Source organism: Tachyglossus aculeatus, chromosome 5, assembly GCF_015852505.1.
Source record: "Tachyglossus aculeatus isolate mTacAcu1 chromosome 5, mTacAcu1.pri, whole genome shotgun sequence".
NCBI lineage: Eukaryota > Metazoa > Chordata > Mammalia > Monotremata > Tachyglossidae > Tachyglossus > Tachyglossus aculeatus.
In genome coordinates this window covers 38,294,003-38,319,155 of record NC_052070.1, presented here as the reverse complement: position 1 = coordinate 38,319,155, position 25,153 = coordinate 38,294,003, and the positions used below count along the sequence as shown (strand labels likewise).

Sequence of the window (25,153 nt, the reverse complement as noted above, 5' to 3'; positions counted from 1 at the left end):
CAGTCCCTACCCAACAGTGGGCTCACAGTCTAAAAGGGGGAGACAAAACCAAACATACTAACAAAATAAAATAAATAGAATTCCTCTGCCCTCCCACCCCTCTTTAACTGTGAGGGGCCAGCAGGGCTCTCTTCTGGATTCCCTTTAATTTCCAATTCACACCCACTCCCTTGAAGGATTCATCTGCTCCCACCGCTTCAGCTACTGTCTCTAAGCGGATGACTCCCAAATCTCTCTCTCCAGGCTCAGCTGCTCTCCTCCTCTGCAGTCTCGCATTTCCTCCCGCTTTCAGGAGAGCACTACCTGGATGTCCCGTCAACCCCTCAAACTCAACCTGTCCAAAACAGAACTCCTCATCTTCCCTCCCAAATCCTTCCCTCCCACTGACTTTTCCATCACTGCTGACACCACCACCAACCTCCCTGTCCCACAAGCCCACATCTTTGGCATTATCCTTGACTCATCTCACTCATTTAACCTGCATAATCAGTCAATCACTAAATCCTGTCAGCTCTTCCTTCACAACCTCGCCAGAATGTACCCCTTCCTCGCCACCCAAAGTGCCACCGTGCTGGTGCCTGGACTATATAATAAATAATAATAGTGATGGCATTTATTAAGTGCTTACTATGTGTAAAGCACTGTTCTAAGCGCCGGGGAGGTTACAAGGTGATCAGGCTGTCCCTGATTGTGTCCAGGGGACATAGACAAGTGTGTCAGGTTGTTCCACGGGGGGTTCACAGTCTTCATCCCCATTTGACAGATGAGGGAACTGAGGCCCAGAGAAGTGAGGTGACTTGCCCAAAGCCACACAGCTGACAGTTGGCAGAGCCGGCATTTGAACCCATGACCTCTGACTCCAAAGCCTGGGCTCTTTCCACTGAGCCACGCTGCTTCTCCATATCCCATCTGGACGACTGTAGCAGCCTCCTCACACACCTCCCTGCCTCCAGCCTCTCTCCTCTCCAGTTCATACTTCACCCTGCTACCCAGACCATTTTTCTTAAAAAAATTATTCAATGCCCACCTCCCCACTCCTCAAACCTCCAACGTTTACCTATCCTCTCCATATCGAACACAATTTCCTGACCGATGGCTCTGAGGCAGTCCATCAGCTCTCTCCCTACTACTTATCTACCCTCTTCTCCCACCCACCCCCCGGATCACATACTTTGTTCCTCTCCATCTACTTTATTTTTTGAGTGCCTTTCTCATCTTTTCCACTACTAACCCCTTGTCCACACTTTCCTCCTGCTCCCTCTGCCTTTCACATCTGGGAGACACATTTTTTCCCCATCTTCAAGGTCCTTCTGAATTCACATCTATCATATTGATTGAGCGCTTTCTGTGTGCGGAGCACTGAACTAAGCGCTTGAGAGAGTACAATACAACTGAGTTGGTGGGCATGTTCCCTGCCCACCACAAGCGTACACACCTCCTCCAGGAGGCCTTCCCCCCTTAATTGCTGCTTGCTCTAGGCTACACTGCCACTTTCATTCATTCATTCATTCAATCGTATTGATTGAGCGCTTACTGTGTGCAGAGCACTGTACTAAGCGCTTGGGAAGTACAAGTTGGCAACATATAGAGACGGTCCCTACCCAACAGCGGGCTCACAGTCTACTTTCAGCACTTCTTCGCCACCTCCACACTTAAATGCTCACATCTCCTGTAGCAATTTCGTACATGTCTCACACATCGTATTATGGCCTTCTTCCTCCTAGCTGTACGTTATTTTAGCCTCTCAGCCATCCTAGACTGCAAACTCCTTGAGGGCAGGGACCACTGTCTACTAATTCCCACATAGTAGGTGCTTAATAAATATTATTGATTAGAAGGAACCCTCTGTCTCCCCCCAATTCAAACAGTAGAATGGGAAATGGGGAATAGTCCTGGGGTAACAGGAGAGGGGACAGAGGAAAGACGGGTACTTATCTCCCATTTTACAGATGAGAAACCAAGGCCCAGAGAAATGAGGTGATTTCCCCAACATCACGTAGCAGAGACGTAATTAGAACCCAGGTCTTCTGACTCTTAGGGCCATGCTCTTTCCCTTACGTCTCGCTGCTTCAGGCCTGGGAACTGTAGCCTCTCTTCTTTCTTGGGTCTGGGTTCCTAAGCGCTGAATTCCGCTCAGGGGAATAACTTTTCTTAAAGAAAATCCATGTCACCGCTGCCCTCCTGTACTAATAAGGAGCCAGGGAAAGGCCCTGGGGGACCCCAGTAGAGTACAAGTAAATAGAGCAGTGTTTCCAGGGGAAAAAAACCACTTTTCCTTCCATCACCATCATCAATCGTATTTATTGAGCGCTTACTGTGTGCAGAGCACTGTACTAAGCGCTTGGGAAGTCCAAGTTGGCAACATATAGAGACAGTCCCTACCCAACAGTGGGCTCACATTCTCAGGATGAGGGTAACAGGGTGATGGAGCCTAGTTAGCCACTACGCTAAGCCTGTGGATTCCAATCAATCAATCAATCGTATTTATTGAGCACTTACTGTGTGCAGAGCACTGTACTAAGCGCTTGGGAAGTACAGGGGAGGTGGAGCAGGGAGGAAGCGTCCAGGAAGCTTCCTGCTTCACACTCCACAGTGGGACGCAGTGGCCACTTCAGAGTGCGAGCCAGGTCTGAAATTCATTCAATCGTATTTATTGAGCGCGTACTGTGTGCACAGCACTGTACAAGTTGGCGACATATAGAGACGATCCCTACCCAACAGTGGGCTCACAGTCTAGAAGCAGTGACCAAGCAGTTCTCGGGCCTAGGAGAGTTGTGAACCCTAGGGCAGCGGACACAGCACTCTCCCAGGGCCAAGGGGCATGGACAAGGGGGCATCATGCAAGCAAAGATAGGAGGACTTCTGTGCCCTGATGAGTAGTGGGAACCCAAGTGGAAAGTCCCAACCCAGTCTCAGCCTCTGCCCCAGTCCCTGCCCAGACCTGGCCCAGCCCCAAGCCCTACCTCTCCCTCGGTACTGTAGATCTTCAGACCCTGGAGGCTAAATTTGAGTAGGACGGCTCTGCGCCGGGGACAGTCCTGGACAAAGAAGGGGGAGAGAGAGAGAGCAAGGAGGGAGGGGGAGAGAGGGAAAGAAGGGGAGAGGGAGAGAGGGGAAGAGGGGGAGAGGAAGAGAGGGGGAGAGGAGAAGAGGGGGAGAGGAAAAGAGGGGGAGGGGGGAGAGGGGGAGAGGAGAAGAGGGGGAGAGGAGAAGAGGGGGAGAGGAAAAGAGGGGGAGAGAGAGAGAAAACAGTGAGTCGGAGCCCTTAATGCCCTCTGACCCCACCCCGCCCCAGCCAAGGGAGCAGGCGGTCTGTCTGTCTGGCACCATACCCCTGGGGTTCGGGGGGTCACCACACTGACCCTCAGGCCCGGCTTGGGCAGGAAGATGGGATGGGATGGGAGGAGAGAGAAGAGGAAAGAGGTTGGGGAGAAAGGGAATGAGGATAAGGATTCCTGCAGGCTTCCGCCTCAGGCCCTTTAACCCGGTCCTAATTTGGGGTGCAGCCCTGAGGGGTATCCTCCCTCGGATGCTCCTCTCCCATCTCCTGGCTGGACCCCCACCCCCCCACCTCCGGGCCAAGGAGCCGCCCCCATCAGCGACCTGACAGGACACCCCAGGGAGACTGTAGGGTCAGGGGAGGGAAGCCGGGATTGGGGGAGTGGGAGAGGTAACCGGACAGAGGGTCTGGCTCAGGGACCACCCCCATCCTGTGTCCTCTGACCTTCAGCGCCCACAGCTGCTGCTGCACCATCCACACCATCTCCTGGAGCCCCAGATCTTCCAGGGCGAAGGAGCCCACATACTGCAAGGAGACGGGGGCTGCAGCTCAGCGGGGGTGAAATCACAATCACAACCATCCCCCCTCCAAGCCTGAGGAAGACCACGCCATCTTGTCTTTCCCCTTCCCTCGCCGTTCGCCCGGATCCCTCACCTCCCACCGCCCTGGATCTCGGGACAGAGAGTTCACCCAGGCTCGCCCAGCCCTCTCCGCACCCCTATGCCAGCTGAGCCGCCGGCCCTGTTGCTTCCAGGGGTCTACGCTTGGCTGCGGGGAGGAGGGGCTCCTTGGGGGTCCAGACACCCCCATCCAGAGCCGAGGGGTCAGCGGAACCAGGAGCTCCTCCACTCCCACTCTGCTGCTGCTGCTGCTGAAGGCCCAGCCGGAGGTCCTCGGATGAGGGACCAGACTACCGGAGGATATGCAACCCTGGCGGGATCGCACAGGGGGCTGATGAGGCAGAGGGGGGAATGGGGAAAGGGAAGGGGTGGGAGGAAAAGTGACAGACTCTCGGCTCCTTGGAGGTGGCCGGAGGCAGGCTGCTCACTGCCCCTGTCCTCGCAGCCTGGGGGCTACAGGGTGAGACAGGATGTGAGTGTCGTCATCATCATCATCATCATCAATCGTATTTATTGAGCGCTTACTGTGTGCAGAGCACTGTACTAGGAGGAGGAGAAGAGAGGGCTCCTTTAGGGTAGGAATTACATCTTTTCCCTCTTTGTTCTCTCTCAATCAATTGTATTTATTGAGCACTTACTGTGTGCAGAGCACTGGACTAAGCGCTTGGCGACATATAGAGACAGTCCCTACCCAACAGTGGGCTCACAAGTGCTGAGTTCAGTGCTAGGCCCACAGCAGGCACTCATTAAATAATAATAATAATGATGGTATTTGTTAAGCGCTTACTATGTGCAAAGCACTGTTCTAAAATACTCCCTGTCGGTCGAAAAGGATCAAAGGATCAGAGCTGGGCAGGAGAGAGTCAGGGCAGCCCAGGGGCCACTAGCCTCTGCTGCACCAGACGGGCCTCTTTGCGCCCCAGTTTCTTCCTCTGTAAAATGGGTTGGTGCGATTTGAAGGTGTTCCTGGGAGAAAGGGGTTCAGCTAAAGCCCCAGTGAGTTGGGATGTCTTCTGGGGAACCACGAGGAAAGTCGGTGAAGAAATAACAGAAAAGGCCGGCTACTAGGCCCAGCCTGACCGTTCCCACAGCACAACAGCCACCCCCGCGCCCCCAACGGCCCCAGGGCTCCCTGGAGAAGAGACTCCCCCCAGCTCTGCTCCCCTCATCATCATCATCATCAATCGTATTTATTGAGCGCTTACTATGTGCAGAGCACTGTACTAAGCGCTTGGGAAGTACAAGTTGGCATCATATAGAGACGGTCCCTACCCAACAGTGGGCTCACAGTCTAAAAGGGGGAGACTCCCCTCAACACCCCCTACCCCCCACGGCCGCACCCACTCACCTGGGCGGACTTGGAGATGACCCTGGACCGGGGTGGGGTGGGGGGCAGGTCGGAAGCCCGCCGGGGGGCTGCCGCCTTCTTCATGGCTCCGGGGTCTTTCAACCCTAGATCGTGAGGATGGGAAAACAAGGGGTGGAGAGTTGGACTTCCAGAGTTCAGTGTGTCCTACAAAAACAGAAATTCCCCCCACCCTCACGTCTCCTCCCGAGTCTCCCCGGTGTCCCGGCAGCTGGGCCCAGCTGAAGCCATCCACATCACCCTGGATCCCGGAGACCCGCCCTCCGCATCTCACCTCAGGGACGGGTGGGCGGCAACCAGCAAGGCTGACCACCGGTGCCCGGCCTCTATTCCCCCACCGGCCAGACTCTCAGCTGGTCACAGAGCTCCCGGGGCCAAAAGGCCTTGCAGATAATAATGATAATGGCATTTAATAAGCACGTACTGTGTGCAACACACTGTTCTAAGCGCTGGGGAGGTTACAAGGCGATCAGGTTGTCCCGCGGGGGGGCTCACAGTCTTAATCCCCATGAGGTCACTGAGGCCCAGAGAAGCGACTTGCCCAAAGTCACACGGCTGACAATTGGTGGAGCCGGGATTTGAACCCCTGACCTCTGACTCTAAAGCCCGGGCTTTTTCCACTGAGCCACACTGCTTCTCCATTTCAGCTGGAGAAATGGAGAAAAACCTCAGTCCACCACAGCCAAGCCAGGGAGGGACAACCAGAGAGTCGGGGCTGACGGGAGGCGGGAGACGAGTCTTTGCTGCCGATGCTGGGGGAGCCTGGACCTTCGTTTGGGGGCACATTCCCCTTCCAGGGTTCCCAGATCGGGAGAAGGGGAAAGTCCAGGCAGGTGGATCCACGGGAGCCAGAGGGCTCGCTTCCCCTAGTCCTGGCCCAGGAGGCCCTCATCATCATCATCAATCGCATTTATTGAGGGCTTACTGTGTGCAGAGCACTGTACTAAGCGCTTGGGAAGTACAAGTTGGCAACATATAGAGACGGTCCCTACCCAACAGTGAGCTCACAGTCTAAAAGGGGGAATGCCCACGGCGTCCCGGGCTCTGCCGCCGGGCAGTGAGCTGGGGGCCCCTGCGTCTCCGCCCGGGGATGTGGCTGTCAGACTGTAAACTCGTGTGGGTAGGGACTGTCTCTTGGTTGCCAAATTGTACGTTTCAAATGTTTAGTACAGTGCTCTGCACATAGTACAGTGCTAAGCGCTTAGTACAGTGCTCTGCACATAGTAAGCGCTCAATAAATACGATTGATGATGATGATGATGCTCTGCACACAGTAAGTGCTCAATAAATACAACTGAATGAATGAATGAATAAAGGAAAGGACAGGGCCCCCGTAGTGAGCAGCCCCACAGGTATCCCATCATTCATTCATTCAATCGTATTTCATTCGTTCAATCGTATTTATTGAGCGCTTACTGTGTGCAGAGCACCGTACTAAGCGCTTGGAAAGTACAATTCGGCAACAGATCGGGACAATCCCTACCCAACTACGGGCTCGGGCTATGGTTCCGAGAGGAGGTATCATCTACAGCGTGGCTCAGTGGAAAGAGCCCGGGCTTTGGAGTCAGAGGTCATGGGTTCCAATCCCAGCTCCGCCACTTGTCAGCTGGGTGGCTTTGGGCACGTCACTTCACTTCTCTGGGCCTCAGTTCCCTCATCTGTAAAATGGGGATTAAGACTGTGAGCCCCACGTGGGACAGCGTGATCACCCTGTAACCTCCCCAGCACTTAGAACAGTGCTTGGCACGTAGTAAGCGCTTAATAAATGCCATTATTATTATAAACAATATCGGAGACTTACAGCAATCAGCGGGCAAAAGTGCACTGAGTTTGACGTCCTGCTTTCCAATGAATTCTAACCAAACATTCGTTACCTGTCTAATGAGAAGCAGCGTGGCTCAGTGGAAAAGAGCATGGGCTTTGGAGTCAGAGGTCGTGGGTTCAAATCCCGCCTCCGCCACTTGTCAGCTGTGTGACTTTGGGCAAGTCACTTCACTTCTCTGGGCCTCAGTTACCTCATCTGTAAAATGGGGATTAAGACTGTGAGCCCCATGTGGGACAACCTGGTCACCTTGTAACCTCCCCAGTGCTTAGAACACTGCTTTGCACATAGCAAGTGCTTAATAAATGCCATCATTAATGGCTCCTCTCTCCAGCTCTCTTTTCAGTGCTTGCTTGAGGAGATACCCCCTTCTCTCCAGCTCCAGTACTTGTGAATGATGAGGCGCAGCGTGACTCAGTGGAAAGAGCCCGGGCTTTGGAGTCAGAGGTCATGGGTTCAAATCTCGGCTCCGCCAATTGTCAGGTGTGTGACTTTGGGCAAGTCACTTCACTTCTCTGGGCCTCAGTTACCTCATCTGTAAAATGGGGAATAAGACTGCGAACTCCCCGTGGGACAACCTGATCACCTTGTAAACTGTGAATGTGAGCCCACTGTTGGGTAGGGACTGTCTCTATATGTTGCCAATTTGTACTTCCCAAGCGGTTAGTACAGTGCTCTGCACACAGTAAGCGCTCAATAAATACGATTGATGATGATGTAAACCCCCCAACAGCTTAGAACAGTGCTTTGAACATAGTAAACGCTTAATTAATGCCATCATCATTATTATTATGTATTTTTGGATAGCAACCACAGATGCTCCAGTCCTCCAAAAGCAAGCCTTAATGGCCTCTGTCATATTAAGCACTTCCTGCGTGCAGAGCAATGTACTAAGCGCTTAGCACTGTACCATCATCCCATCTCTCTCCAAGGCACACTGCCTCATGGATCATCCCACCTGGAGCCTGGGAGGGGAAAGGAGAAAGGCCAGCTCAGCCCCACCCCCACACCTTCTCCCAGTTTCCAGTCTCCCAGTGTACTAAGCGCTTAGTCCAGTGCTCTGCACACAGTAAGCGCTCAATAAATACGATTGATTGATTTCCAGGAGCCCTCAGGGAATGGGCTAGCTTGGAGGGGAGGGAATCTCAGAGTTTCCATGGCACATGTCTGCCCTAGAACCCTCGACTTGGATTGGTCATTCATTCATTCCTTCAATCGTATTTATTAAGCGCTTACTGTGTGCAGAGCACTGAACTAAGCGTTTGGGAGCGTACAAACCAACAATAAACGGACACATTCTCTGCCCACAATGAGCTTACAATCTAGAGCGGGGCAGGCAGATATTGATTCTTCTCTTCCCCACCCCCCCCGCCTTACCTCCTTCTCCTCCCCACATCACCTGTATATATGTTGGTACAGATTTATTACTCTATTTATTTTATTTGTACATATTTACTATTCTATTTATTTTGTTAATGATGCGCATCCAGCTTTATTTTTATTTATTCTGGTGACTTGACACCTGTCCACATGTTGTGTTTTGCTGTCTGTCTCCCCCTTCTAGACTGTGAGCCCCGTTGTTGGGTAGGGACTGTCTCTATATGTTGCCAACTTGTACTTCCCAAGCGCTTAGTACAGTGCTCTGCACACAGTAAGCGCTCAATAAATATGATTGATTGATTGATTGATTGATTGGTGGGTAGGAACCGTCTCTATATGCTGCCAGCTTGTACTTCCCAAGCGCTTGGTACAGTGCTCTGCACACAGAAAGCGCTCAATAAATATGATTGATTGATTGATTGATTGATTGTTGGGTAGGAACCGTCTCTATATGCTGCCAACTTGTACTCCCCAAGCGCTTAGTACAGTGCTCTGCACACAGTAAGCGCTCAACATGATTGAATGAATGAATACAAATAAATAAATTACAGATATGAACATAAGTGCTGTGGGGCTGTGGGGTGGGGGGAGAAGAACAACAAAGGGAGCAAGTCAGGGCGACAAAGCAGTCTTTTAGACTGTGAGCCCACTGTTGGGTCGGGACCGTCTCTATATGTTGCCAACTTGTACTTCCCAAGCGCTTAGTACAGTGCTCTGCACACAGTAAGCGCTCAATAAATACAACTGATTGATTGATTGACAAAGAAAGGGAGTGGGAGAAGAAGAAGGGGTTGGGGGGGCTTAGTCAGAGAGGGTCTCCTGGAGGAGATGTGCCTTCACTAAGGCTTTGAAGCGGAACAGAGTAATTGTGTCGGATTTGAGGAGGTGAGGGCCTTCCAGGCCAGAGGCAAGATGTCTCAACTTATTTATAGTAGGTTTAAAGTGCTTACTGTGGGCCAGGCATTGAACTAGGCGCAGGAGTAGATACAAGTACGAGAAGCAGTGTGGCTCAGTGGAAAGAGCCCAGGCTTTGGAGTCAGAGGTCACGGGTTCAAACCCTGTCAGCAATCGTCAGCTGTGTGACTTTGGGTAAGTCACTTCACTTCTCTGTGCCTGTTCCCTCATCTGTAAACTGGGGATTGAGCCTGTGAGCCCCCCGTGGGACAACCTGATCACCTTGTAACCTCCCCAGCGCTTAGAACAGTGCTTTGCACAGAGTAAGCGCTTAACAAATGCCATTATCATCAAAACAAAACATGTAGATGGGTGTCAAAGTCGTCAGAAGAAACAGAATTAAAGCTACATGCACATCAATAATAAAATAAATAGAATAGTAAATATGTACAAGTAAAATTAAAATTGAGCAATAAATCTGTACAAATATATATACAAGTGCTGTGGGGAGGGGGAGGAGGAGAGGAAAAAGGGGGCTCAGTCTGGGAAGGCCTCTTGGAGGGGGTGAGCTCTCAGTAGGGCTTTGAAGGGAAGAAGAGAGCTAACTTGGTGGATGTGTGGAGGGAGGGCATTCCAGGCCAGGGGTCGACGGCGGGACAGGCTAGAGCGAGGTACAGCGCTTAGAACAGTGCTTTGCACAGAGTAAGTGCTTAACAAATGCCATCATCATCATTATTATTATTATTATTACTGGCTCCCCACCAGAAACCTGTGCAGCTGGCGGCAGCAGAGCTGGCCATTCAGCCTGCCCTGGGGGCCACTGCAGACGGGAGCAAGCCGCAGGTAGGATGACCAGGTCAAGGCCCTGGAGGAGATCATCATCATCATCATCATCAATCGTATTTATTGAACGCTTACTGTGTGCAGAGCACTGTACTAAGGAGATGCGGATAAGTATCCCTCAGGCCATCCCAGGCCTTCGGAGGCCTTCCCAGACTGACCCCCCTCCTTCCCCTCTCCATCCCCCCCGCCTTGGCTCCTTCCCTTCCCCACAGCACCTGTATATATGTATATATGTTTGTACGGATTTATTACTCTTTATTTATTTTACTTGTACATATCTATTCTATTTATTTTGTTAATATGTTCTGTTTTGTTCTCTGTCTCCCCCTTCTAGACTGTGAGCCCACTGTTGGGTAAGGACCGTTTCTACATGTTGCCAACTTGGACTTCCCAGGAGCTTAGTACAGTGCTCTGCACACAGTAAGCGCTCAATAAATACAATTGAATGAATGAATCTTTGTACATATTTACTATTCTATTTATTTTATTTTGTTACTATGTTCTGTTTTGTTCTCTGTCTCCCCCTTCTAGACTGTGAGCCCACTGTTGTGTAGTGACCGTCTCTATATGTTGCCAACTAGTACTTCCCAGGTGCTTAGTACATTGCTCTGCACACAATAAGAGCTCAATAAATATGATTGATTGATTGATCCCTCAGCCCTTGGATTGGGTGGGCTCGGGGCCGTAGAGCAGGGCACCAGGCTGCCCCGCCGGTCCCAGACTCCAAACTAGCTTTTTCCCACCCTCTGGACCCCTTAGTCCACCAGGAGCAGGACTTTTTCTTTTTAAATTGAACTTCTTAGGTACTTACTATGTATCAAGCACTGTTCTAAGCACTGGGCTAGATCAGTCAAGTCGTATTTATTGAGCCTGTGTGCAGAGCCCTGTTCTAAGCACTTGGGAGAGCACAACAGAGTCAGTAGACACATACCCTGGCCACAAGGCAGTCCCACATGGGGCTCATAGTCTAAGTAGAGGGGAGAACAGATATTGAATCTCTATTTTCTCTGAGGCACAGAGAAGTTAATCAACCAATCAACCATATTTACTGAGCGTTTCCGTGTGCGGAGCACGGTACTAAGCACTTGAGAGCGAACACAATGGGAGTATAATAATAATAATGGCATTTGTTAAGCGCTTACTATGTGCCAAACACTGTTCTAAGCACTGGGGGAGATACAAGGTAATCAGGTTGTCCCACGTGGGGCTCACATTCTTAATCCCCATTTTACAGATGAGGGAACTGAGGCACAGAGAAGTTAAGTGGCTCGCCCAAAGTCACACATCTGACAAGTGCTGGAGCTGCGATTAGAACCCATGACCTCTGACTCCCAAGCCCGGGCTCTTTCCACTGAGCCACGTTGCTTCTCTTGAGTATAATTGACAGGTTCCCTGCCCACAGCGAAATTACAGTCTAGTGGGGGAGACAGACGATACTATAAATAATTAGGGATAGGTACATAAGTGCTGTGGGGCTGTGACTTGCCCTAGGTCACACTGCAAGTGAGTGAGGGAGCCGGGATCAGAACCCAGGTCTTCTGACTTTCGGGAGCCTACAGGCCCTGGCTGGGGCAGAGCCTGGCCCAACTGTGGGCCCTCACCCCAAGCTGAAGGCCAAGTCAGGATAATAATAATAATAATAATAATAATAATAATAATAATAATAATGATAATGGTGTCAGTGTGGAACATCCCCTTCTCCTCAACATGCTATCCAATCTTGGCTTCACAGACTCTGTCCTCTCCTGGTTCTCCTCATCTCTCCGGCCGTTCATTCTCTGTCTCTTTTGCGGGCTCCTCCTCCCCCTCCCATCCCCTTACTGTGGGGGTCCCCCAAGGTTCAGTGCTTGGTCCCCTTCTGTTCTCGATCTACACGCACTCCCTTGGTGACCTCATTGGCTCCCACGGCTTCAACTATCATCTCTACGCTGATGACACCCAAATCTACATCTGTGCCCCTCCTCTCTCTCCCTCCCTTCAGGCTCGGGTCTCCGCCTGCCTTCAAGACATCTCCATCTGAATGTCTGCCAGCCATCTAAAACTCAGTATGACCAAGACTGAACTCCTTATCTTCCCTTCCAAACCCTGCCCTCTCCCTGACTTTCCGATCACCGTTGACGGCAACTACCATCCTTCCCGTGTCACTAGCCCGCAACCTTGGTGTCATCCTCAACTCCGCTCTCTCGTTCACCCCTCACATCCAAGCCGTCACCAAAACCTGCCAGTCTCAGCTCCGCAACATCGCCAAGCTCCTCCCTTTCCTCTCCATCCAAACCGCTACCCTGCTGGTTCAAGCTCTCATACTATCCCAACTAGATTACTGCATCAGCCTCCTCTCTGAGCTCCCATCCTCCTGTCTCTCCCCACTTCAATCTATACTTCACGCCGCTGCCTGGATCATCTTTGTGCAGAAAGGCTCTGGGCACGTTACTCCCCTCCTCAAAAATCTCCAGTGGCTACCAATCAACCTACACATCAGGCAAAAACTCCTCACCCTGGGCTTCAAGGCTGTCCATCCCCTCGCCCCCTCCTACCTCCCCTCCCTTCTCTCCTTCTCCAGCCCAGCCTGCACCCTCCACTCCTCTGCCGCTAATCTCCTCACCGTACCTCGTTCTCGCCTGTCCCGCCGTCGACCCCCGGCCCACGTCCTCCCCCTGGCCCGGAATGCCCTCCCTCCGCCCATCCGCCAAGCTAGCTCTCTTCCTCCCTTCAAAGCCCTACTGAGAGCTCACCTCCTCCAGGAGGCCTTCCAACACTGAGCCCCCTCCTTCTTCTTCCCCTCCTTCCCCTCCCCATCCCCCCCCCCCACCTCCTTCCCCTCCCCACAGCACTTGTCTGTATATGTTTGTACATATTTATTACTCTATTTTACTTGTACATATTTGCTATTCTATTTATTTTATTTTGTTAATATGTTTTGTTCTCTGTCTCCCCCTTCTAGACTGTGAGCCCGCTGTTGGGTCGGGACCGTCTCTATATGTTGCCAACTTGTACTTCCCAAGCGCTTAGTACAGTGCTCTGCACACAGTAAGCGCTCAATAAATACGACTGAATGAATGAATGAACGTGCGAAGCACTGTTCTAAGCACTGGGGAGGGTACAAGGTGATCACGTTGTCCCCCGTGGGGCTCTCAGTCTTAATCCCCATTTTACAGATGAGGTCACTGAGGCTCAGAGAAGCTAAGTGACTTGCCCAAGGTCACACAGCAGACATGTAGGGGAGCCGGCATTCGAACCCATGACCTCTGACTCCCAAGCCCGGGCTCTTTCCACTGAGCCACGCTGCTTCTCATCTCCGCCAGGCCAGGATGAGCAGAGCCCAGACACCCGGCTCTGGTCTCGAGGGGTTGGGAGCGGTTTCCAAGCAGGCAGCTCGGCCCTCCATGGGGGTCTATGTCCTTGGAGACTCGGCCCTCCATGGGGGTCTATGTCCTTGGAGAGAGATGACAAGGTGAACAGGCTGGTGGCTCTCAAGCTCTGCGCCTAGGGTGATGTGGTGGGTGGGACCCCAGTGGGGAGGGGGGTGCAGGGGAGAGGGAAGGGAGCAGAGGGATGGTGAGGAGGGGGGTGCAGGGGATGGGGGGGTGTAGAGGAGGGATTGTGGGGGGGTGAGGGGGAACCTCTAGACTTCCCCTCTAGACTTTGAGCTCATTGTGGGTACCAATGTGTCTGTTTGTCGTTCTATTGTCCAACTCCAAGCGCTTAGTACAGTACTTGGCACATAGGAAGCGCTCAATAAGTACAATAATAATAATAACGACACCACAAGGAAGCCCCTGGAACCATCGGCATTCGCTCTGAGCCAGAGGATAAATCTACAGCTGGCCTCCCCCAGACCCGGGCCACGGGGGCGAAGCGGGGATGGAGGGGGGCGGCAGGAGGTCGCACGGAAGCGTGAGCTCATTGTGGGCAGGAATGTGTCTGTTTGTCGTTCTACTGTCCAATTCCAAGCGCTTAGTACAGTGCTTCGCACATAGTAAGCGCTCAATAAATACAATAATAATAATAATGACACCACAAGGAAGCCCCTGGAACCATCGGCATTCGCTCCGAGCCAGAGAATAAATCTACAGCAGGCCTCTGCCAGACCCGGGTCACGGGGCGAAGTGGGGATGGAGGGAGGCGGCAGGAGGTCACACGGAAGCATGAGCTCATTGTGGGCAGGAATGGGGCTGTTTGTTGTTCTATTGTCCAACTCCAAGCGTAGTACAATGCTTCGCACATAGTAAGCGCTCAATAAATACAACGATAATAATAATAATAATGACACCACAAGGAAGCCCCTGGAACCATCGGCATTCACTCCGAGCCAGAGAATAAATCTACAGCAGGCCTCCCCCAGACCCGCGCCACAGGGGCGAAGCGGGGATGGAGGGGGGCAGCAGGAGGTCGCACGGAAGCGTGAGCTCATTGTGGGCAGGAATGTGTCTGTTTGTCGTTCTATTGTCCAATTCCAAGCGCTTAGTACAGTGCTTCGCACATAGTAAGTGCTCAATAAATACAATAATAATAATGACACCACAAGGAAGCCCCTGGAACCATCGGCATTCGCTCCGAGCCAGAGAATAAATCTACAGCAGGCCTCCCCCAGACCTGGGCCACAGGAGCGAAGCGGGGATGGAGGGGGGTGGCAGGAGGTCGCACGGAAGCATGAGCTCATTGTGAGCAGGAATGGGGCTGTTTGTTGTTCTATTGTCCAATTCCAAGCGTATTACAGTGCTTCGCACATAGTAAGCGCTCAATAAATACAATAATAATAATAATAATGACACCACAAGGAAGCCCCTGGAACCAACGGCATTCACTCCGAGCCAGAGAATAAATCTACAGCAGGCCTCCCCGAGACCCGGGCCATGGGGGCGAAGCGGGGATGGAGGGGGGCGGCAGGAGGTCGCACGGAAGCATGAGCTCATTGTGGGCAGGAATGTGTCTGTTGTTCTATTGTCCAATTCCAAGCGCTTAGTACAGTGCTTTGCACATAGTAAGCGCTCAATAAATAAAATAATAATAATAATAACGACACCACAAGGAAGCCCCTGGAACCATCGGCATTCGCTCCGAGCCAGAGAATAAATCTACAGCAGGCCTCCCCCAGACCCGGGCCACGGGGGCGAAGCGGGGATGGAGGGGGGCGGCAGGAGGTCGCACGGAAGCATGAGCTCATTGTGGGCAGGAATGTGTCTGTTTGTCGTTCTACTGTCCAATTCCAAGCACTTAGTACAGTGCTTCGCACATAGTAAGTGCTCAATAAATACAATAATAATAATGACACCACAAGGAAGCCCCTGGAACCATTGGCATTCGCTCCGAGCCAGAGAATAAATCTACAGCAGGCCTCTGCCAGACCCGGGTCACGGGGCGAAGTGGGGATGGAGGGAGGCGGCAGGAGGTCGCACGGAAGCATGAGCTCATTGTGGGCAGGAATGGGGCTGTTTGTTGTTCTATTGTCCAACTCCAAGTGTAGTACAATGCTTCGCACATAGTAAGCGCTCAATAAACACAACAATAATAATAATAATGACACCACAAGGAAGCCCCTGGAACCATCGGCATTCACTCCGAGCCAGAGAATAAATCTACAGCAGGCCTCCCCCAGACCCGGGCCACGGGGGCGAAGCGGGGATGGAGGGGGGCGGCAGGAGGTGGCACGGAAGCGTAAGCTCATTGTGGGCAGGAATGTGTCTGTTGTTCTATTGTCCAATTCCAAGCGCTTAGTACAGTGCTTTGCACATAGTAAGCGCTCAATAAATAAAATAATAATAATAATAACGACACCACAAGGAAGCCCCTGGAACCATCGGCATTCGCTCCGAGCCAGAGGATAAATCTACAGCAGGCCTCCCCCAGACCCGGGCCACGGGGGTGAAGCGGGGATGGAGGGGGGTGGCAGGAGGTCACACGGAAGCAGCCACCTTCCAATTTCCCCTTCCCCTCTTGTTGCCGAATGGGAGGGATGAGCTGTACCTCCTGGAGAGGAGAGAATCTCCCACCCCCATCTGTGCTGACACAGCCTCTTCTCCTCCCAGAGTGCAAGGCAGAGAAATGACACCTCTCAGCACAAGAGGGTTGGAGTGATCTCTCAGCGGGGCGCTGGCCCCACATGGTCTGTCACTGAGCTGGCCAGTGTCACCTTGCCTTCTTCCCTCTTTGCATCTTTCCGGGACGGGTGGATGGATGGATGGAGGGAGGGGCCGGCCTGATTCTGGTCCAAGCCGGGGGCCGCGCTTGCTCTGGCTCACGGGGTTTAGAATAATAATAATAATAATAATAATAATAATAATAATAATAATAATAATAATAATAATAATGGCATTGGTTAAGCGCTTACTACATGCAAAGCACTGTACGATGCTCTGGGGAGGATACAAGGTGATCAGGCGGTCCCAAGTGGGGCTCACAGTCTTAATCCCCATTTTCCAGATGAGGTAACTGAGGCCCAGAGAAGTGAAGGGACTTGCCCAAAGTCACCCAGCTGATAAGTGGCGGAGCCGGGATTAGAACCCATGATGATGATGGCATTTGTTAAGCGCTTACTATGTGCAAAGCACTATTCTAAGTGCTGGGGGGGTATACAAGGTGATCAGGTTGTCCCGGGGTGGGGGGGTGGGGGGGGGCTCACAGTCTTCATCCCCATTTTACAGATGAGGGAACTGAGGCCCAGAGAAGTTAAGTGGCTTGCCCAAAGTCGCACAGCTGCTGCTAAGTGGCAGAGCCGGGATTAGAACCCACGACATCTGGCTCCCAAACCACTGAGCCACGCTGCTTCTCTATTATGGTATTTGTTAAGCGCTTACTATGTGCCAGGCACTGTACTAAGCACGGGGTGGATACAACCCATGACCTATGGCTCTCAAGCCCGGGCTCTTTCCACTGAGCCACGCTGTTTCTCTGCTTTAGAAGGTCCCCGGGAGGCTGGAGGCCAGGGCCAACCCAGCTGGACCCCCCCAATCCATGGCACTTTGTTAGACACCCATCACCCGACAACAAAGGGAGTCTTTGCTGATGCTGGAGCCAGAGTGGGGGACCTCTTCAATCAATCAATCAATCAATTGTATTTATTGAGTGCTTACTGTGTGCAGAGCACTGTACTAAGCGCTTGGGGATACAAGGGATGGTCCCTACCCAACAGTGGGCTCACAGTCTAGAAGGGGGAGACAGAGAACAAAACAAAACATATTAACAAAATAAAAGAAATAGAATAGATATGTACAAGTAAAATAGAGTAATAAATATGTACAAACATATATACATATATACAGGTGCTGTGGGGAAGGGAAGGAGGTAAGGCGGGGGGGATGGAGAGGGGGAGGAGGGGGAGAGGAAGGAGGGGGCTCAGTGTGGGAAGGCCTCCTGGAGGAGGTGAGCTCTCAGTAGGGCCTTGAAGGGAGGAAGAGAGCTAGCTTCTCCCACCGATCCCCCCCGGGCCTTCAGCAGTGCTCTCTTTCCAGAAGCTCCTTTCCTCTGACATCTCCCTACCACTGACAAGCACCCTGTGTGTTGTGTGCAGGTGCATATATAATAATAATAATGATGGCATTTATTAAGCGCTTACTATGTGCAAAGCACCGCTCTAAGCGCTGATACAATAAATCAATTGTATTTATTGAGCGCTTACTGTGTGCAGAGCACTGGACATATGCACACGTGTACGGGTCAATCTTGGTCCCTTTGATCCATGAGGCCCTCGTCTCCCTCTCCAACCCCCCCTCCTTCCCTTCCCCACAGCACCTGTATATATGTATATATATTTGTACATATTTATTACTCTATTTATTTATTTATTTTACTTGTACATATCTATCCTATTTATTTTATTTTGTTAGTATGTTTGGTTTTGTTCTCTGTCTCCCCCTTTTAGACTGTGAGCCCACTGTTGGGTAGGGACTGTCTCTATATGTTGCCAATTTGTACTTCCCAAGCGCTTAGTACAGTGCTCTGCACATAGTAAGCGCTCAATAAATACGATTGATTGATTGATTGATTGATTGATTGATTGAGGCCCAGAGGATGGGGCTGGAGCGAGGGCCGCTCCGGGGTCGAGAGGTGGGCGCCGTGGATGAACCCAAGGAGGGGAGATGGCGGGTTGGACCAGGGAGAGGAGGCTGGGCCGTCATCATCATCATTGCACCATCCCCTCCTCCACGCCGCCTCGGGACCCTTAAAATCAATCAATCAATCAATCGTATTTATTGAGCGCTTACTGTGTGCAGAGCACTGTACTAAGCGCTTGGGAAGTCCAAGTTGGCAACATATAGAGACGGTCCCTACCCAACGGTGGGCTCACGGTCTAAAAGGGGGAGACAGAGAACAAAACCAAACATACCAACAAAATAAAATAGAATAGATATGTACAAGTAAAATAAATAAATAGAGTAATAAATATGTACAAACATATATACAGGTGCTGTGGGGAAGGGAAGGAGGTAAGATGGGGAGGATGGAGAGGGGGACGAGGGGGAGAGGAAGGAAGGGGCTCAGTGTGGGAAGGCCTCCTGGAGGAGGTGAGCTCTCAGTAGGGCCTTGAAGGGAGGAAGAGAGCGAGCTTGGCGGATGGGTAAAGGGAGGAGGGCATTCCAGGCCCCCACTGGCTTGGCCCAAATTAGGGGCTCTGCTGCCAATAGCAGCCTGAGACTGAAGGGCCAGCCTCGACCTCCCCCCACAGCAGCGTGGCTCAGTGGAAAGAGCCCGGGCTTTGGAGTCCAAGGTCGGGGGTACAAATCCCTGCTCTGCCACTTGTCAGCTGTGTGACCTTGGACAATCAACCAATCAATCAATCGTATTTATTGAGCGCTTACTGTGTGCAGAGCACTGGACTAAGCGCTTGGGAAGTCCAAGTTGGCAACATATAGAGACAGTCCCTACCCAACAGTGGGCTCACAGTCTAAAAGGGGGAGACAGAACCAAACGTATTAACAAAATAAAATAAATAGAATAGATATGTGCAAGTAAAATAAATAAATAGAGTAATAAATATGCATAAACATATATACATATATACAGGTGCTGTGGGGAAGAGAAGGAGGTAAGACAAGTCACTTCACTTCTCTGGGCCCCAGTTCCCTCATCTGTAAAATGGGGATTAAGACTGTTGAGCCCCATGTGGGACAACCTGATTACCTTATATCCACCCCAGCGCTTAGAACAGTGCTTGGCACATAGTAAGCGCTTAACAAGTACCAACATTATTATTCTTATCGCCTGACATTTCAGGACAAGAGAAGCAGCGTGGCTCAGTGGAAAGAGCCCGGGCTTTGGAGTCAGAGGTAATGGGTTCAAATCCTGACTCCGCCACATGTTTTCTGTGTGACCTTGGGCAAGTAACTTAACTTCTCTGAGCCTCAGTTACCTCATCTGTAAAATGGGGATAAAGACTGTGAGCCCCACGTGGGACAACCTGATCACTCTGTACCCCCCCCCAGCACTTAGAACAGTGCTTTGCACATAGTAAGCACTCCAGCATGACTCAGTGGAAAGAGCCCGGGCTTTGGAGTCAGAGGTCAGGGGTTCAAATCCCAGCTCTGCCAATTGTCAGCTGTGTGACTTTGGGCAAGTCACTTCACTTCTCTGGGCCTCAGTTACCTCAACTGTAATATGGGGATTAAGACTGTGAGACCCATGTGGTACAACCTGATCACCTTGTATCCCCCTAGAGCTTAGAACAGTGCTTTGCACATAGTAAGCGCTTAAGAAATGCCATAATTATTATTATTATTATTATTCTCTGGGCCTCAGTTCCCTCATCTGCAAAATGGGGATGAAGACTGTGAGCCCCCCCGTGGGACAACCTGATCATCTTGTAACCTCCCCAGCGTGCTTTGCACATAGTAAGCACTTAAGAAATGCCACTATTGTTATTATTATTATTCTCTGGGCCTCAGTTCCCTCAACTGCAAAATGGGGATGAAGACTGTGAGCCCCCTGTGGGACAACCTGATCACCTTGTAACCTCTCCAGCACTTAGAACAGTGCTTTGCACATAGTAAGCGCTTAATAAATGCTATTATTTATTATTATCATCCCTGGCCGGTCGGTCGAGCCAAGCCAAAGGTGGCGGCACGGACCCGTGCCGGACCCCCCTGCCAAGGGAGTGGGCCGGATGGGAGTTGGGAATTGGGAGGCTGGGAGCAGGTTGCAGCTCGGCTCAGAGGGTGAACCGGTTGGCTTAGGCCTCCTCTGGGGACTGCTGGGCTCTCGGCTGCGGTGGGGATGGGTGGCCGCCCTCTGCCCGACGACAGTCTATGACTGCAGCACGGAATCAATCAATCAATCGTATTTATTGAGCGCTTACTGTGTGCAGAGCACTGTACTAAGCACTTGGGAAGTCCAAGTTGGCAACATATAGAGACGGTCCCTACCCAACAGTGGGCTCACAGTCTAGAAGGGGGAGACAGACAACAAAACCAAACATATTAACAAAATAAAATAAATAGAATAGATATGTACAAGTAAAATAGAGTAATAAATATGAACAAACATATATACCTATATACAGGTGCTGTGGGGAAGGGAAGGGGGTAAGGCGGAGGGGGAGGAGGGGGAGAGGAAGGAGGGGGCTTAGTGTGGGAAGGCCTCCTGGAGGAGGTGAGCTCTCAGTAGGGCCTTGAAGGGGGGAAGAGAGCTAGCTTGGCGGATGTGCAGAGGGAGGGTATTCCGGGCCAGGGGGAGGACGTGGGCCGGGGGTCGACCCACCGGGAAATCAAGGTCCCAGAGGGCAGGGCGATGGGGAAGGGAGATGGGGGGGGGGGGGGGGGGAAGGTCTCAGCCTGGGTTGGTCCCCAGCCCCCAGGTGAACCTAGGGGGTCCCCCTCCCCCAGCCTTGGGTCCAACTTGCTGCCTCCCCTTCTAGACCGTGAGCACCCTCCTACTCTGTGAGCCCGTTACTGGGTAGGGACCGTCTCTATATGTTGCCGACTTGTCCTTCCCAAGCGCTTAGTCCACTGCTCTGCACCCAGTAAGCACTCAATAAATGCGATTGAATGAATGAGTGAATGAATAAGACTGTGAGCCCCACGTGGGACAACCTGATCCACCTTGTATCTCCCCCGGCGCTTTTTTTTTTTTTTTTGATGGCATTTATTAAGCGCTTACTATGTGCAACACACTGTTCTAAGCGCTGGAGAGGTTACAAGGTGATCAGGTTGTCCCACGGGGGGCTCACAGTCTTCATCTCCATTTTACAGATGAGGTCACTGAGGCCCAGAGAAGTGAAGTGACTTGCCCAAAGTCACCCAGCTGACAATTGGCGGAGTGGGATTTGAACCCATGACCGCTGACTCCAAAGCCTGTGCTGTTTCCACTGAGCCACGCTGCTTCTCTTTTAGAACAGTGCTTGGCACCTAGTGGACCTCGTATCCCTTCCAGCGCTTAGAACAGTGCTCGGCACCTAGTGGACCTCGCATCCCTCCCAGCGCTTAGAACAGTGCTTGGCACCTAGTGGACCTCGTATCCCTCCCATTCATTCATTCAATCGTATTTATTGAGCGCTTACTGTGTGCACAGCACTGTACTAAGCGCTTGGGAAGTACAATTTGGCAACATATAGAGACGGTCCCTACCCAACAGTGGGCTCACAGTCTAGAAGGGGGAGACAGAGAACAAAACCAAACATACTAACAAAATAAAATAAATAGAATAGATATGTACAAGTAAAATAAATAAATAAATAGAGTAATAAATACGTACAAATATACATACATACATACAGGTGCTGTGGGGAAGGGAAGGAGGTAAGGCAGGGGGGATGGAGAGGAGGAGGAGGGGGAGAGGGGCTTAGAACAGTGCTCGGCATACAGTGGACCTCGTAAGCACTTAGAACAGTGCTTGGCACATAGTAAGCGCTTAACAAATGCCATCATTATTATTATTAAGCGCTGAACAAATACCATCAACATCATAATTATTATTATTATTTAGAGTCCAAGAGCATCCTCCAGGGCGCCTCTTGGCCCCGGTTCCTTCTTCCCCGCCCACCATCAAGACCCGCTCCAGGGGTGCAGACTCCCGGGGGGCAGCTGCCCTGGGGTTAGGGCAAAAAATACCACCCCCCCAACACACACACACACACACACACACACACACACACACACACACACACAATACATAACAACGCAAGCAGGCAGGGCCCGATGCCTTCTGGCATCTCGGGTCTCCCCCTGGTAGCTACCCCATGGAGCCCCGTCCCCTGCAAGGACAGTCCTCCCTCCCCAGTGTGGGGGTCCTCCCGCCCCCCCAATGTCACGGGGCAGTAGGGTGGGGGGGGGGACACGACAGCAGGGTCCGGGGGAACGATTGGGGGAGGGAAGGGGAGGGGAGGGGGATGCCCCGGTGCAGGCGCCGGCCCGGGTGCGCCCAATTTCCTCACCGTGGCTGCAGCCGGTCCCGGGGGGCCCTGGGGTGTCCGGCCTCGGCCTCCCACGGCGTGTCCCTGGTTCTGGTCCCGGTTCTGGTCCGGTCCTGCCTCCCTTTTGGCGTGTCCCTGGTTCTGGTCCTGATCCTGGTTCTGGTCCGGTCCTGCCTCCCTTTCGGCGTGTCCCTGGTTCTGGTCCTGATCCTGGTTCTGGCCCGGGCCCTACCTCCCCTGGCGTCTCCCTGGCTCGGTTCTGGTTCTGGTTCTGGTCCTGCCTCCCCTGTGGCGTCTCCCGGGCTCGGTTCTGGTTCTGGTTCTGGTCCTGCCTCCCGTGTGGCGTCTCCCGGGCTCGGTCCGGGTCCGGTCCTGCCTCCCTTTGGGCGGGTCCCTGGTTCTGGTCCTGATCCTGCCTCCCTTAGCGTCTCTCTGGCTCGGTGTGGGGCCGGGTCTCCGTCTGGTCCTGCCTTGCTCCTGGTTCTGGTCCGGGTCTTACCTCCCCTGGCGTCTTCTTGGCTCGGTCCCGGTTCTGGTTCTGCCTCCAATTAGGCGTCTCCCGGGCTCGGTTTGGGTTCGGGTCGGTAATCCCCGGCTCGGTCCTCAATCCCTCGTGGCGTCTCCCCGGCTCGGTCGGTCCGGGTCCCGGTTCGGATCCTGGTTCTGGTCCGGGCCCTGCCGGCTTCCTGGCTCGGTTCTGGTTCTGGGCCGGGTCAGCAATTCCCGGTTCTGGTCCTGGTCCCCTCGACGTCTCCCCGGCCCGGACTTGGTCCTGGTTCTGGTCCGGTCCTGCCTCCCTTTGGGCGTCTCCCCGGCTCGGTTCGGGTCCTGGTTCTGGTCCGGCTCTGCCACCCTTTGGGCGTCTCCCGGACTCGGTTTGGGTCAGGGACCTGGTTCTGGTCCGGGTCAGTAATGCTCGGCTCGGCCCTGGTTCTGGTCCCGGTCCCCCCGACGTCTCCCAAACCCGGTCCTGGTCCTGGTCCTGATCCTGGTTCTGGTCGCAAATCTCCAGCTCGGTCCTGCTTCTGGTCCTGGTCCCCCGGCGTCTCCCCAGCCTGGTCCTGGTTCTGGCCCGGGTCAATAATGCCCGGCTCGGCCCTGCTTCTGGTCCTGGTTCCCCCGGGCCGGTCCTGGTTCTGGTTCTGGCCCGGGTCAACAATCCCCGGCTCGGCCCTGGTCCTAATCCTGGTTCTGGTCGCAAATCCCCGGCTCGGTCCTGCTTCTGGTCCTGGTCCCCTCGGCGTCTCCCCGGGCCGGTTCTGGTTCTGGTCCGGGTCAATAATGCCCGGCTCGGCCCTGGTCCTGGTCCCCTCGGCGTCCCCCCGGGCCGGTCCTGGTTCTGGTTCTGGTCCGGGTCAACAATCCCCGGCTCGGTCCTGTTCCTAATCCTGGTTCTGGTCGCAAATCCCCGGCTCGGTCCTTATTCTGTCCCGAGTCAGTAATCCCCGGCTCGGCCCTGGTTCTGGTCCTGGTCCCCTCGACGTCTCCCAGGCCCGGTCCTGGTTCTGGTTCTGGTCCGGGTCAACAATCCCCAGCTCGGTCCTGCTTCTGGTCCTGGTTCTGGTCCCCTCGGCGTCTCCCAGGCCTGGTCCTGGTAGGGGCAATAATGCCTGGCTCGGTTCTGGTTCTGGTCCTGGTCAATAATGCCCGGCTCGGTCCTGCTTCTGGTCCCGGTCCGGGTCCCCGCGCTGTGGGGGTCCCCCCCCTGCCTTCTCCTCCGGGGCCCGGGGGTCTCCCCTGCCCCCCGAGCTGCCCCCCGGGCCTCCCACGTGCCACCGGCGAAGGCCCGGGCCGCCCTGCCTCACCTGGCGACGCCCCCCGCCCATCAACCCGCCCACCGGACTGACCCCGCCCCCATCAATCAATCAATCAATCGTATTTATTGAGCGCTTATTGTGTGCAGAGCACTGGACTAAGCGCTTGGGAAGTCCAAGTTGGCAACATATAGAGACGGTCCCTACCCAACAGCGGGCTCACAGTCTAGAAGGGGGAGACGGAGAACAAAACCAAACATACTAACAAAATAAAATAAGTAGAATAGATATGTGCAAGTAAGATAAATAAATAAATAGAGTAATAAATACGTACAAACATATAGACATAGATACAGGTGCTGTGGGGAAGGGAAGGAGGTAAGATGGGGGGAGGGGGAGGAGGGGGAGAGGAAGGAAGGGGCTCAGTGTGGGAAGGCCTCCTGGAGGAGGTGAGCTTTCAGTAGGGCCTTGAAGGGAGGAAGAGAGCGAGCTTGGCGGATGGGCAGAGGGAGGAGAGCTCACAAGGCCCTGCTGAGAGCTCACCTCCTCCAGGAGGCCTTCCTACACTGAGCCCCTTCCTTCCTCTCCCCCTCGTCCCTCTCTCCATCCCCCCATCTTACCTCCTTCCCTTCCCCACAGCACCTGTATATATGTATATATGTTTGTACATATTTATTACTCTATTTATTTATTTATTTATTTATTTATTTATTTTACTTGTACATATCTATCCTATTTATTTTATTTTGTTAGTACGTCTGGTTTTGTTCTCTGTCTCCCCCTTTCAGACTGTGAGCCCACTGTTGGGTAGGGACTGTCTCTATATGTTGCCAATTTGTACTTCCCAAGCGCTT

At 52.7% G+C, this 25,153-nt stretch overlaps 1 protein-coding gene across 2 annotated transcripts in view; it reads right to left on the bottom strand.

The window, feature by feature from the left end:
• SH2D5 (SH2 domain containing 5) overlaps positions 1-23,372 on the bottom strand; it is a 37,498-nt gene extending 14,126 nt beyond the window's left edge. The window contains exons 1-4 of one of the 2 annotated variants that reach the window (XM_038746956.1): positions 22,567-23,372; positions 5,249-5,352; positions 3,725-3,805; positions 2,964-3,038 (exon numbers count right to left, since the gene is read on the bottom strand). In XM_038746956.1, the coding sequence (XP_038602884.1) occupies positions 2,964-3,038; positions 3,725-3,805; positions 5,249-5,332 (240 nt within the window). In that variant the 5' untranslated portion in view covers positions 5,333-5,352; positions 22,567-23,372. Of the gene's footprint in view, positions 1-2,963; positions 3,039-3,724; positions 3,806-5,248; positions 5,353-22,566 lie in introns of those variants that run through there. The other variant, XM_038746955.1, reaches the window with a different exon arrangement.
• Between the last annotated feature and the right edge of the window lie 1,781 nt (positions 23,373-25,153).